Below are 15,886 nucleotides of genomic sequence, written 5' to 3'. Positions count from 1 at the left end.
GTATATAAAAATTAAATGAAGTGTTAAACTTTGAATTTTTAAACTAAAGAATGTATGATTTATAAAAAGTGCTACTGACTCATCTCTTACATATTGTGATGAGTTAAGTTCTATAGAAATTTTCATGCGTAATAGTTTAAAGCAACAGATAATATTAATAACTTAGGATATAAAAATAAGAATATGTTTAGGTCTTCTAAAACTTAATAATAATGTGGTGTTCAGAATTTTAAAACAGTAGCATCCTGCAAAAGTGGTTTAAGTAAGGTGAAATTAATTTAAATTATTTATACTTACCATTTGGTAAAAATAAATTATCAAACATAGCAATTTGCTTATTCAGAAACAAGATAGGAAAAGAATTAGATTTTGAAAATATTATTAATGTTTTGCTACCGTTAAAGTGAGGAAAGTTAAATAATAGATTTTTGTTTTTGCAGAAATAAAATATTTAAACAAACTACTGTTGTGAGTTTAATACACCTACTTTTCAGTTTTTCAATTTTTTTTAACTACTATACTGTTCTGGGGAAAGATGGAAAGATGTCAGAGTAAGAAATATCAGGAACATGTCTTCCCAATGCAGACAACAATTGCACAGGCAGAATTTATCTAATCAAACTGTTTTTGAACTCTAGTATGTTGAACGCTTCCAACTTCTAGAGAAATACTTGGATAGTAAATTGTAATTAATTTTGGTCAATTTAAGCTCTTATTACAGTAGCTGCTAACTATCCTCTCCCATTACGCCACTCCACATGACAGCTAGCTGTGCCTATGTTCCTGGAGCAACTTACACAAAACTTATAGAAGCCAGAGTTTGCAAAATGGATCTTGTCCTCCATGTATTGGAGATCTGTGCCTTAATCAGAAATCGCTGTTTTTGATCATGGTTACAAAGTAGTTTCCTTCCATTATGTCCAGTCCCTCCCCCTCTAGCTGAAGTGACTTCTGGAGGATTTAAAAGGATAGTGGCCCTCACCCTTCAATTGTTTGCTTTTTCCCCTTTCAGGAGCCAGACATTAAAGACTAGTACATTCAAAAACAACTGCTTATATGGGCAATATTAGAAAATATTATACATGCCCAGGGTAAGACTCAAAAGACCTGAGAAGATCTTAAGTTTACACCTCAGGCTGATCCTGAGAACAGAAGATAGCTTCCGACAATCAGAAAAACAAAAACAATAAAACAGCAAACACTTGGGAAGGGGGAGAATCTGATTTTCAAAAGTTACCACATGATTAATTTCAAATGTCTAATGTTCAGCAAAATATCACAAGGCTTAGAAACAGGCAAGTGTGATCCATTCAAAGGAAAAAAAAAAAAACTGTTAATGAAAATTCAAGACCTAGTGGCAGATATACTAGACAATGACATTAAAACTACTGTCTTTAAAATGCCCAGCGAACTAAAGGAATATGTGGAGAAAGTCAAGAAAACAAGTGAACAAAATGGAAATATCAGTAAAGAGCTAGAAAATAGGGCCTCCCCGGTGGCGCAGCGGTTGAGCGTTGGGTTGCGAAGCTGCCCGCGGCCTCTGCGGTGCCGGTTCGATCCCCGGCTGCTTCCTGGCCACCGGAGGAGGGTCCCACATGGCGAGCAGACCTCTCCTGCCGCCCGCTGCTCCCCTCAGCAGTGTACTTCGTTCCTTCTGCCTGCTCTGCTCCCCGCTCTGGCTCTGGTGAATTCTCTCACCCTCCCGCACTTCTGACTGTACCCAGTGCATGTATAAACAAAACAAACAAACGAACAAAACAAAATAAATAAAAACATGCCTCTAAAAAAAAAAAAAAAAAAAAGAGCTAGAAAATAAAAAAATTCTGGAGCTGAAAAATACAGTAACTAAACATGAAAAATCCACTAGAGAAACCTAAAGGCAGATTTGAGCAGACAGAAAAAAATCGGCAAAAGGAAGGTAGACTAATGGAAATTATTAAATTTGAGAAACAAAGAAAAAAGATTAATGAGAAATGAACAGAGCCTCAGGCAGCTGTGGGACACCATCAGATACCCAACATACACATTGTGGGAGTTCCAGAAAGAAAAGAAAAGGGTTCAGTGAGAATATTTGGAGAAATAACAACTAAAAAATTCCCAAATGTGATGAAAGTATGAATATTTAAAATACAAGAAGAGCAAGGAACTCCATGTTAGATGATCTCAAAGAGACCCACATCGAGACACATTATAACCAAAAATAATGAATTTTTAAAGCAGCGAGAAGTGAATCATCACATACAAGGGATTCTCAATAATATTATCAACAGATTTCTCTTCAGAAACTGAAGAACAGAAGGTAGTGGGCTCATATATTCAAAGTGCTAACAGGAAAAAAAATTCAATCAAGAATCCGTTATCTGTCTAGACTCCACCAAAAAGTAAGGGAGAAATTAAGACATTCTCATATAAATATAAATTGAGGGAGTTTGTGTCCACTGTACCTACCCTGCAAGAAATGCTCAAGGGAGTTCTGCAACTTGAAGTGAAGGACACTACACAGTAACTTGAAGGTGAATGGAGAAATAAAGATATCAATAAAGGTAAATAAATGGACAATTATAAAAGCTGGTATTATTGTAGCAAATGGTCTGTAATTGTACACTTTGGTTTTTACATGAGTGAGATGAATACATTTAAAGGGAAAAAAACAATTATTAGTGTTAAAATTAGTATCACTGTAACTTTGGTTTGTAATTCCAAATCTTATTTTCTGTATAATTTAGGAGACCAATGCATTTAGAAGAATTATTAGTTCATGACTATAAGAAGTTGTCATTTTATAATATCAACAATAGAAAGTGGTAGGGTTGGAGCTGTAAATGAGCATATTTTTTGCTTGTTATTGAAGTTAACCCAGAATAAATTCAAATTAGAATATTATAGCTCTGGGATATTAATTTTAATCCCCACAATAACTACAGGAAAAATTCTGTGAAATATACATAAAGGAAACTGAGAAGTCAATGATACATTTCACTACAAAAAATTAAACATTAAGAGAAGTCAATGATACAGAAATAGGTAAACCCCCCCTCAAAAAAAAGCTATATGGCCTGTGTACACTATATAAGACACATTTTTTTTTAAAATGACAGAAGTCCCTCCTACTAGTAATTTAAATGTAAATGGATTAAGCACTGCAGTCAAAAGACAGGTTGACAGGATGACTACAAACACAGGATCCAATTATACATCTGTAGGTATCCCACTTGTGATTCAGAGACATAATAAGTTGAAAGTGAATGGACGAAAATATTCCATATGGTGATCAAAAGAGCAGGGTGACATTATTAACATCAGACAAAATGGACTTTAAATTAAAAAAGGTTACTAGAGAAAAAGGGCCTTTTGGTCATGAGTCACTGACTGGTATATATCCTGAGAAATGCATTGTTTGGTGTTTTTGTTGTGTGAACATTATAGAGTGTACTTAACTAAATCATATGGTTCCTATATGCCTAGGCTATATTTGAGACCACCATCATCGTATATATGGTTCAACATTGACCAAAACATAGTTATGTGGAACATGATTATGTTCATTAATAAAAGATTAAATACAGCAAGGAGGTATAAACTATGAACATTTACATATTTCATGACAGACTACCAAAATATGTGAACCAAAACCTGACAGAATTGAATGGGAAAATAGACTTATACAATAATAGTTGGCAACATTCATTTTTCTATGTCCATTCAATATTTTATTTGCAAAAGTGTATAGAATATTTGAACATGACATAAGAAAATAAGAAACTTAACACAATAAATTGCATCTAACAGACATAGAACATTCTACCCAGCCATTACAGAATATACATTCTTCTCAACTACACCAATTTTAAGCCACAGATTAAGTCTCAGTAGATTTAAAAAGATATAAAAATCTTCTCTGGTGTGAAATTATGAGGCAATAACAAAAGGGAAACTGGAAAATTCACACAATTATGGAAATTAAACATCACCCTTTTTAACAAGTGGAATAAAGCAGAAATCACAAGGGAAATTAGAAAATCCGTAGATAAGAATGAAAATAAAACACAACATACCAGTACTTATGGAATGCAGTAAAAGTGGAGCAAATAGGAAAACATAACTGTAAATACTTACATTAAAAAACAAGAGATCTCAAATCAACTACGGCTTTTGGAACTAGAAAAGAACAAACTGTAAGTGAGCAGAAGGAAAGTAAGAAATAAGATTAGAGTAGAAAGAAATAATTAAAAAGCAAAAGCGAAAATGAATGAAAGCAAAAGTTGGTTAATCATAAATCAACTAAATTAACAAACCTTTTGCAAGATGGATATAAAAAACCCTCAAATTTCTAAAATTAGAAGAACAGACTTTACTATTGTTCTACAGAAAATGATTGTAAGAGAGAGTGCTAAGAACAATTTTACAACAGCAAATTGGATAACTGATATGAAAAGATTAATTCCTAGAAAGACAAACTACCAGGTCTAAATCACAAAGAAACAAAAAAACAATAAACTAATAACTTGTAAAGAGATTGACTGGTAATCAAAAATCTAACACAGACAGACTTTGGACCTGTTGGGTTCCACCTGATAATAGTGAAGTTCACCAAACATTTAAAGAAGATCCATTATCAGTCCTCAAACTCTTCCAAAAAAACTGAAGAGGAGGAACCCTTCCTAATTATATGAGGCTAGTTTTACCCTGATGACAAAAAAAAGACACTATAAGAAAACTATACACAATATTCTTTATGAACATTGATGCAAAAATCCTCAGCAACTTAAAATAAAAGGAAACTGCATCAACATAATAAAAGACATTTAAAAATGACAATGAACTGAGTGGTGAAAAGCTGAAAGATTTTCCTTTAAGATGAATGAAGCAAAGATGCCAACTTTCACCACATATTGTCAACATAGTACTGGAAATTCTGGGCAGAGCAGTTAGTCTAGGGGGAAAAAAATACATCCATATTGGAAAAGAAAAAGTAAAGTTATCGGTTTGAAGATATATCTTTTATCTAGAGAACTCTAAACATCCCATAAAGAAATGGTTAGAATTAATTAATGAATTCAGCACTAGAAGGGTACAAAGTCAGTACACAAAAATCAGTTGCATTTCTGTATACCGTGAGCAATCTGAAAAGGAAATTACAAAAAATTCCATTTAAAATAGCATTAAAAATAATATAAAATACTTAGGAATTAACCAAGGAATTGAAAGATTTGTACAAGAAAACTGTAAAACCCTTCTGAATGAAATTTAAAGAAGATACATGGAAAATGGCAACACTACTACAAAGCAATTTACAGATTCATTGCAATACCTCTGAAATTCCCAAAGACATTTTTTTTGCAGGAATAATAAAGTTCATCCTAAAATTTACTTGGAATTTCAAGGGACCTCAAGTAACCAAAACAGTTTTGAAAAGGAACAAAACTGAAGGAATCACATTTTGATTTCAAACAATACAAAACTACAGTAATCAAAATAGGTGGTATTGGTGTAAAGACAGATACATACACCACTGGAATAGAACAAATAGCCAAGACCAGTGGGGAAAGGACAGTCTTTTCAATAAATGATGCTGGGAAAACTGAATGCCACATGTAAAAGAATGAAGTTGGACCCTCCCTTATGTAAGTAATAACATTTACAAACATTAACTAAAAAATGGGTCAAAGACCTAAATGTAAGATCTAAAATAATAAAACTTTTGGCAGAAAATGTAGGACAAAAGCTCCGTAACATTGGTTTAGCAGTGATTTGGTTATCATACTAAAGGCACAGGTCACAAAAATATTAGATAAAATAGACTTAGTGAAAACTTTGAAAAGGTACATCATAATACACTATCCAAAGAATAAATAGGCAATTGACATAATGGGAAAGTATATTTGTAAATCACATATCTAGTAAGGGATTAATAGAGTACATAGAGACTCCTAAAACTCAACAACAATAAACCTAATTCAAAAATAGATAAAGCATTTTAATAGTTATTTCTCCAAAGAGGAGACATGAATGGTTGATAAGGTCATGGAAAGATATGCATTATCACTAATCATTAGGGAAATGTTAATCAAAACTGCAGTGAGAAACCATTAAAATGACTACTATCAAAAAAATAATATTGATGAAGATGTGGAGAATTTGGAACCCCTGTACGCTGTTGGTGGGAATCTATAATTCCTCTGTAGAAAACAGTATTGCAATTCCTTTTAACTGTATATAATCCAGCAATTCCACTTTCTGGGTATATACCCAAAAGGACTGAAAACAGAGACATGAGGACATATTTATCTACCCATTTTCATAGCAATATTATTCACAATAGCTAACATACAAAGGTAACCCAGTGCCCATGGATAAGCAAATATAGTGTATATAAACCATGGAATATTACTCAGCCATAAAAAGTAATTATGTAATATGCTACAACATGGATTAACCTTGCGGACATTAGGCTAAGTTAAATATGTCAGTCACAAAAGACAAATACTTATGGTTCCACTTACATGAGGCACTTGGAGTGCTTCATAACAACAGAGTATAGTGGAGGTTGCCATGGACTGGGGAAAGGGAGAATTGGTGAGTTGTTATTAAATGGATATAGCATTTCAGTTTTACAAAATGAACAACATCATGGGAATGGATGTACAACAATGTGAATGTTGTACAATTCACATTTAGTGATGGTTGTATAACAATGTGAATGTATTTAATACCACTCAAGTGTATACTTAGAGGTTGTTGAGATGGTAAAGTATGTGTTGTGTGCCTTTTACCACAGTAGAAAAAGGGGGAAAGTACCAAAACTTGTGTAAAAAGGTATGCATTTTTCCTTTGCCCTCAGGTCCCTGTATCATTGATACAGCACTGAACCCAGCATAATTATATTACAAGTTTTATATCCTGAGCCAGAAAGTGTGCAATGATTTATTTTCCTTTCCTGTACCTTGTTGCATTTTCTGAAGTTAAAAAATTAGTATATCTTTTTTGTTCATTAAAAAAAAAATTTTTATGCACTAATACCTTTTTTTTAATGTTGCAATTTACTTTGGCTTTCATTCCATGTTAAAATAATAGCATTTTTACTCACTATTGCTTTTGTACCAAGAGTTTTAACCTCACCTCCTAGAAATGTCTTGGAGACCCCAGGTGTCTGTGAACCACACTTGGAGAACTGCTGATACGGATTATAATATAAAGGTTGCCTCCTGAATTAGTGTGCTGTAAAACCTGCACAGTCTGCATGGGAATTGCTTAGATTTTAACATAGGAAAAGCAGGTGCTGAGCTGACTGTTTGGTGGGGAGGATGCTTAAAGTCATTGTGGGAAATCTTGTCTTTGGGGTTGATAATTATCTCCAAGGAGTAATCTTCTAGATTTCAGTTGGGAGTGCTGGGTAGAAGATTGTTCTGGTTGCTGGAATTCTGGGATACAGGCAGGATGAAGGAGTTGGGACCTTTTGTTCACTTTATGGATTTTCACTAAATTGTTCTGTTTTCTTTCTGTACCTCGTCCCTGCCTCTTACCATTCCTAGTGTTCATAAGTCTAGACTGTCTCTAGCCAAGAATTCACCTTTAGCCTCTGTGGTAAGGGAAAGAATAGGTACCTGTTGTACGAGGTGAGGAAAGGGCATTTAATAGTTTGTTAGTGTGGCCTCTGGCATACTGAGATTTTAATGCATTCTTTCCAAATCAATAAAACATGTGAAATGAGCAAAAATTTTCATTTGTCTATCATTTAATATTACTTGGTTTGGCAGTGAAAGTGTTACCGTGACTCCAAATGTGAAATCATAATTTCACAAATGTTTTGTCTAGTGTCTGCACTGTTTAATACGTTTGTATAAAATATTGTGGATGCACCTTGTTATTCAAGTTCAAGTTGTGTTTTACTAGTTTTCTATTCAAGTAATCGTAATTATGGCTCATATTTTAAAAAGCCTAAGAAAAGCAGATATTATAGCTGGATAACTGCTTCATGATCTTGATTCAAAAATTTGGCACACTGAAATTCTTATGGTTTTTTATTTTTTTTAATTTTTATTTTTTAAAATTTATTTATTCATGCATATAAGAACCGGGGTACAGGCGAGATGTGTGGGAGGGTGAGAGAATTCACCAGAGACAGAGCGGGAACAGAACAGGCAGACTGACCGAAATACACTGCTGAGGCGAGCAGCAGGCGAGACAGGAGAGGTCTGCCGCACCATGTAGGTATCTCCCTGGCAGGCTGGGATTGAACCGGCGCTGCAGAGGCTGCGGACAACTTCACAGTGCTGTGCTCAACCGCCTGTGCCACCAAGGAGGCCCGGTTTTTTTAAAAGTATTTTTAAAATCCTGCTTTTAATTATAGAAATTATTATAAAACATACTTTAGATTGAAACGTTTTTTCCATTTGTTATATTATACACTCAAGTTCCTCTAATTCAGAAAGTTTAGCATAATAAAAATACTTTAAGCTTAGCCATGGAAATTAAAGAAAAATATTACTAATTATTTCAGGAAATTGCAAGACCTAATGTGACTGAAGGAGAAACAGAAACATCAAATTCTGACAGGTAAGGAAAAACTCTACTGAATCTCTTGAAATTCATATATATGAAAAGATACTTTAGCTGCATTATTTCAGTTATATGACACAGGCTATTTAAATTTTTCAAACTGTGTTGCTTTTAGTAATGACTTAATCAAAAATAAAATGTTGACACTTTATTTTTTTGAAGATTTATTTATGCATACAAGAGCTGGGGTACAGGCCAGAGGTGTGGGGGCGGTGAGAGGATTCACCAGAGACAGAGTGGGGAACAGAACAGGCAGATTGACCGAAGTACACTGCTGATGGGAGCAGCAGGCGAGTCAGGAGAGGTCTGCTGCACCATGTGGATTGCCCCCTGGCTGGCTGGGATCGAACTCGTGCTGCAGTGGCTGCGGACAGCTTCATAGGTTGTGTTTTAACCACTTGTGCCACCAGGGAGGCCCCCAAATGTTGACATTTTAATACAACAAAAATATAGATCTTTAATTCTGAAATCTTTTAAATGTACATTTTATACATCCTTTAAATTATTATCAATAGTAAGTAAAATATTAACATTTTAGATTTATTTATTTATTTATTTTAATTTATACAATAGCTGGAGTACAGGGAGGGTGATGCACAGGAGGGTGAGAGGACTCGCCGGAGACAGAGCAGGGAGCAGAACAGGCAGACAGCCCGAAAGCACTGCTGAGGGGAGCAGCGGGTGAGATAGGAGAGGTCTGCCGCGCCATGAGGGAATCTTCCTGGCCAGCCGGGAATCAAACCCACACCGCAGAGGCTGAGGACAGCTTCACAGCGCTGTGCTCAACTTGCTGCACCATCGGGAGGCCCAAAATATCAGCATTTTAATTGCTTTTATTGAATCAAAAGTTATAAGAATGGGACAGTTACTGTAAATAAGTAATCTTGAATTTTTTTTAAGTATTTTTGTTCAAAAACCTATAAAGTTACATCTGTGGTGGGATATCAATATAAAAGTTTAAAAATTGAAAGACTGATTTTTGAAAAATTGATGCTCAGGTAGAACACTAAAGAAGATGAGACATTTTATTTTAAAAATTGTTTAATTGATGCAACTTTGGCCTGTAACACAGTATGTGATTCAGAGTTATGGGATTATACCTCATCAGTTGTGTGTCACCACACTAAACTCACTACCACAGTCCTCCACCCCACCATAGTCTATTAAGCTCACCGCACATTTTACTCTTCACCCTCACTTTCCCTCTCTTGTAACCTTAATTCTGTAGCCAGATTTCTAGGATTTGTTATTGATTTGGTTTGGTTTGAACCTTTGTTTTTTTTTTTTTTCACATATAAGTGAAACCTTCTATTTTGTTTTTTTTTTTAAGAATTTTTATTTTTTTTATTTTTTATAAAGATTTATTTAGTTATACAAGCAGTGGGTACAGTCAGAAGCGCAGGAGGGTGAGAGAATTCACCAGAGCCAGAGCGGGGAGCAGAGCAGGCAGAAGGACCGAAGTACACTGCTGAGGGGAGCAGCGGGCGGCAGGAGAGGTCTGCGCGCCATGCGGGACCTTCCTCCGGGTGGCCGGGAGCAGCCGGGAATGGAACAAGCACCGCAGAGGCTGCGGGCAGCTTTGCAACCCAGCGCTCAACCATTGCGCCACCGGGGAGGCCCAAAATCTTCTGTTAATTATCGTTCTCCTTATCTCTTCCATTTCCATTCATGATGTTGTGAATGGAAAGGATTAATCTTTTTTATGGAACTTTATTCCAGATAAAGATAATTTTTCTTTTAAATTAAGTAATTTACCCATTTCTATCTTTGTTATATATTTTACAGTAGGATACCTGTTTATCTGATGAGATAAATTATTATACCTAAAGAGCAAATTATGAAAAAATACCTTATGAAGAAGGTATATCTTGAAATTCACTAGAAAAATTATATAGCCCTTTCTTCATCTAGTATTTTTACTAGAATTCTGGTGGGATAAAGTTAACAAAAATTCAAATAAGTGGGAAAAGACAGACTAGTCACCTCTGTATTATACAGCATTTTCTGTAAATTGTAGTTTGTCCAATGAAATATGAACAAGACACAAATTATGCAAATATAATTGAAGAAAGTGTTATGAATATATGCATAAGGTATAATCCAAGCAAATGCTCTAAGAATGATTGAAATTAATGAGAGTATTAATTAAAATAGGTTGGTATAAAAATCAGAATATTTTGGCCATACCAATAGCATGTGATTACAGAATATAATGGATGAGTAAATTCACAGTAATAAAATTAGAAATGTGCAGGACCAAATGAAAAACAAAAATTTGCTGAGATTAAAAAAATGATAATAACTTGCATGATAGGTCATATTACAAATTAAATTAAGAATTTAATGACTATTTAGTAGAAACTAACAATGGGATTTGGTTTGGAAACTGACAGAGTTTAAAGTAAGGTTTATATTTTTCTATTTATTAGTATGACTTATTTAACCATTGCTATTGTTGGATACTGGATTGTTTTAATATTGACTATTTTAAACATTTTGTATAGTTTATTAAATTTAGGGAGAAGAATCAATAAATGTACTTAATTTGCTCTATTTAAAGTACTATAACTGTTAAAACCGTGTGGTATTGGACCATGACTAGTCTTTTTTTTTCTTAAGATTTATTTATTTTGGGCCTCCCCAGTGGCACAGCGGGTTGAGCGCCATGCTATGAAGCTGTCAGTAGCCTTTGCAGCTTGGGTTCAACTCCAGGCCGGCCAGGGAGAAACCCACATGGCGCGGCAGACCTCTCCTGTCTCGCCCACTGCTCCCCTCAGCAGTGTCTTCGGCCCGTCTGCCTGTTCTGCTTCTGTACCCTCAGTTCTTGTATAAATAAATAAAAATCTAAAAAAAAAAATAAGAACTGGAATACAGTCAGAGGCATGGGAGGGTGAGAGAATTCACCAGAGACAGAGTGGGGAGTAGAACAGGCAGATAGACGGAAAACCCACTGTGCCACCACGGAGGCACCCAAGATTAGTCTTAAAGACAGATTACAACAAAAAAATAGGAAGAAATAAGATACATACAATCACTAGAGATCTTCTTGGAAACCTTTTCTAATGTTTTGATTCGTTAAATAGTTCTGTTAACATACCAGGGTAAAAGTAAGCGCATAGATGTACTCACATATAACATATATGTACATATTAATATATATGTCTGTATGTATGCATGTTATATATTTCTATAGCAGTAAGTGTTCACTTAACATGGTAGATAAGTTCTTGAAAACTGTAGCTTTAAGCAAAATGAGGATTACTGTATCAGGTCCTCAAAAAAAAGTTTTAATATTAGCCAAAATTTTTATTTTTTCATGGACATTGCAACAAGACAATGTTATTGAAGACCTGCTTTTTTTTTCCATATAGATTTTTTTTTAATTAAGCTACTAAAACAAGAAAGGGTAATATTCCATTGTGTATATGTCCCACATCTTCTTGATCCAGTCATCTATTTTTGGGTATTTGGGTTGTTTCTATAGCTTAGCTATTGTAAATAGTGCTGCTATAAATATAGGAGTGCAGGTGCTCTTTGGAATTAATGTTTCTGTGTCCTTTGGGTAAATACCTACTAGTGGAATTGCTGGATCATATGGAAGCTCTATCTTTAATAGGTTGAGAAATCTCCACACAGCTTTCCATGGTGGTTGGACCAGTTTGGTACATATACACAATAGAATATTACTTACTCAGCAATCAGAAAAGATAAACATATGCATTTTGCAGCAACATGGATGGAGCTGGAAGGGATCATGCTCAGTGAAATAAGCCAGAAAGAAAAAGAAAAATACCAAATGGTCTCACTCATAGCAGGAATCTAGAAAACCTAAATAAGGGACCAGGAAAAAGAATAATTATAAGAAAGAAAAAATCAAAATCAACAAACAACTATGAACCAGAGACACATTATGGGGGGGGGGGCGGGGAAAGGAGGAATTGTGGTCAAAATAAGGGGGTTGCAATTGTATGGGGAATATAAAAATAAAATTTAAAAAAATGCATACATTGTGCAAAAATGAAAAATGATGTAAAAAATAAAAAAAATTAAATAAAACAAGGGTTTTGAACAAATGAAAATAATGATAATCACAGCTAAAACTAGTCTCTAGATTTCTCAGGTCTTCTTTTAAGAATGTGACTCAGGAGTTCTCACTCTCTTACTTAAGAGAATGATTGTCTCCTAAATTATAATATGGCAAGAACTGGGAACCTGGAGTTTTTTCTTTTTGGTGAGCAAGTGTACCTTGACTTGTAAAATTTTTTAAGAGCACGTCTTACTTTGATAGTATTCTAATCCATAGTATTATGAAAGAATAGATAATAAATGGCTTTATCTTTTCAGTAAACAAGATAAAGCTTCAGAGGAAGAAAAAAATGATTGTGATTCAAGTTCATTTGAAGGCATATCAACAATAAGTGAAGAAATCCTAACAATTTCGAGTAAGGAAAACGATTCTTATCTTGAAGATCAGGAAGCTGACTCAAAGAATATCTTCAGCAATGATTCAAATATTGGTGCAGATAAAGTGGAAAAGGAAAAGCCAATAGAACACATTTGTCGGGGAATGGAATTGAAGAAGTGCCAAAGTTCAGAAAACACAAGTTCTTGTGATCACATTAAAGATCACAATTACAGTGAAGCTAGCTTTTCTTCAAAGAATACTAAGGATTTGAGGTTAACATCTAGTGATGTTAGCATTGATCAGTTTTTGAGAAAAAGAGATGAACCTGAATCTGGTAGTTCTGACATTAGTGAGCAGGGCAGTATTCATTTGGAACCTTTGACTCCATCAGAAGTACTTGAGTATGAAGCCACAGAGATTCTTCAGAAAGGTAGCAGTGATCCTTCAGCAAAGACTGATGAAGCAGTGTCTGATCAAACAGATAACGTTCCTGGAGAAAATAACCCTAGCACAACAGAGACAACAGTAGACCTGGCAGATGAGAAAGAAATAAGTTGAAATTAATTAGTCATTCTAAATTTTAGCACACTAATGGTAAGAGTATTTGGAACAATGCTATTAAGTGAGCTCAGCGGTGCTGTTGTAGAGTTCAGAGATAGAAAAATGTGAGGGAAGTTGTTTATACTTTACCTATATGTTAAACTTACATTATAAAAAAAAATCAGTTCACCACTAGTAGCATGATTACCCTGGTTTTCCAAGAAGTTTTTAAAACATGAATAAGATTTTAATCAAAGTTAAGTTTGCAATGAAAAGTCCCATTTAATGGTTTTCAAGGAAACAACTTCGTTGTCACTATGAGTTGATTATTAGAATATTAGTTATATTAATAAATCTTTAAAACTTCCCAAAAGTTCAAAGCTAAAATTCCTGTTTACCTTTCAGTTAACTTTAAGGAAGAGATTTTGAAACTATGTACCTTTTGAGAATTTTTGATTTTAAATAATGGCTGATTGGCATTGTTAATGAAATCTTTCTTTTTGAGTATGATGCTGGTAAATGGAGCATGCTGAGGGTATAAAATTAATTGATCTAATGAGAATTTGGATGAACATTAACTTAATTTTGGATTTAATGTAACATTCCAGACTGTCAGAAGCATGTAAACAGAATATTTTAATCTGTGTACCTCCATACAAGAGTTAGCCTGCCAGGCTGTAAGCTTACCTTAATTAAACTTTCAGTGAAAGTGAAATTATTAAAATATAAATTTATATTTGTGCTTTTCGTCAGTGTGTAAGTTGTACAGAAATTCCTTGATATACAAGCTGTGTAAAGTAGAAACCCATTGTTGAAAGTCCTGTAGCCTTTATGCTTTCAATATTGCTTTAATGATCATCTTTAGAAATAGACCCAAAAAATGGTCTAGAAACCAAACCAAAGTGTAGTATAATATAGATACTGTAAAGCTGTAAACTGAAAACATGTCCTGGCATGAATTCAGCCATATTTAAGTGACTTTTTCTTTTAACTGTAAAATAGAAACTTCAACTGGGGCCTAAAGCAGTAGTGTAAAAAATCTGTTTGGCATAGTTAGCCTAATTTATCTGTAAGATGGCTGCTAAATTGACTTTTCAGTTGTTGGTTTGTTTTTTTAATCACCTATGGAATAACAGATATAGAAAAGAATAATATGAATAGCAATAGTTTGCTTTGAAGTACTAATAAATTTTATTTAAATGCTACATTTTTACTTAAAATGTGCTATGAATTACTAAATTTTGTTTCACTGAATGTTAAATGTTTTAAGTGACTATAAAACTCTGCTGTATATAGTAGTTTTTGAGTAAATATTTGCAATAAAAAATCTGTCCATGAATAATTTTTATTTTTCAGAAAATGGCTTGAGTTGGAATACCTTTGACATACTTAGAAATTGTATTCTTGTATAGTTAAGGAAATTTCATGTTAAAATTAAGGGTGTTATTTTATTCTGTACTCGTTAATTGATACATGATTTAGTTTAAATTGGGACTTAGATTTGAACCCAATTTAATCTGAATCTAAAATTAGTGTTTCCTACCACACTGGTCGTTCTCAGCATTTATATTGAATGATCTTTTTTAAAAATAAATCACTTTTTGCAAATACCCCTTCCATTGATGATACTAATTGTAATTTTATTTATTATTCCTACAGTGATTTATATGCATATGGAATGGAGGACTTAACGAAGAAAACCTAGTGATCTCTTTTATTTTGAGAAATTTTACCTCAAGGAAGGATTAGAGACCTGTTTTAATAATAGGAAAAGTAGCATGAGATTTGAAGATATACTTTATATAATAATTATGGAAGTTTTAGCATCATTACATTTTTCTAGCCTTCTGTAATGTCATTTTTTTGATTTCATGGTTGATACAGTCATTTTAGTTACCTTGAAATTGTTACTCCAAGGCCATTTACTTGTCCTGACTTTGACAAAGTAGGACTTGTGTGTGTGTGTGTGTGTGTGTGTGCAGTAAAAAAATTTTTTAAGTGTTTCATTTTTACTAGATTATTATAACACTAAGACTTATTTTTACTAGCTAAGAAGTGGAACACTTAATTTACCTATTTCTAAGCATTGAAATAGAAAAACGGTCGTTTTTAAATCCTTTTCTTAATCAGGCACATCTGCAGACTCTGTACACAAAGTGAAAAGTCAAGTAGAGGTTTTAAAGTCATGAAATGATTAGTTTTTAACTTAAAAACTATAAATTAAGAGATATTTCATTAAACACCTGTAGCAACAATTGTCATTGATGGTTGAACTACCATGGGGGAAATTACTTTACACTTAACTAAAGATAACTTTTAAATGCTTTTTAAAAATATTATAAAATCGCTTTCATTATTTTAAAGTATATACTAAGTATAATT

The 15,886-nt window shown here is 33.7% G+C and overlaps 1 protein-coding gene across 5 annotated transcripts in view; it reads left to right on the top strand.

Moving 5' to 3' along the window:
- ZNF280D (zinc finger protein 280D) overlaps positions 1–15,505 on the top strand; it is a 111,927-nt gene extending 96,422 nt beyond the window's left edge. For 4 of the 5 annotated variants that reach the window (XM_037502553.2, XM_054701774.1, XM_054701758.1 and 1 more), the window contains 2 exons: positions 8,501–8,556; positions 12,904–14,846. In XM_037502553.2, coding sequence (XP_037358450.1) covers positions 8,501–8,556; positions 12,904–13,522 — 675 coding nt within the window. In that variant the 3' untranslated portion in view covers positions 13,523–14,846. Of the gene's footprint in view, positions 1–8,500; positions 8,557–12,903; positions 14,847–15,163 lie in introns of those variants that run through there. The other variant, XM_054701764.1, reaches the window with a different exon arrangement.
- Positions 15,506–15,886: the final 381 nt, after the last annotated feature.

This window comes from Talpa occidentalis, unplaced genomic scaffold (genome assembly GCF_014898055.3).
Source record: "Talpa occidentalis isolate TD23 unplaced genomic scaffold, MPIMG_talOcc4v2.1 talOcc4.11, whole genome shotgun sequence".
NCBI classification, from domain to species: Eukaryota; Metazoa; Chordata; class Mammalia; order Eulipotyphla; family Talpidae; genus Talpa; species Talpa occidentalis.
Note: the sequence above shows the minus strand (reverse complement) of the source record. Positions and strands in the feature narration are given on the sequence as shown.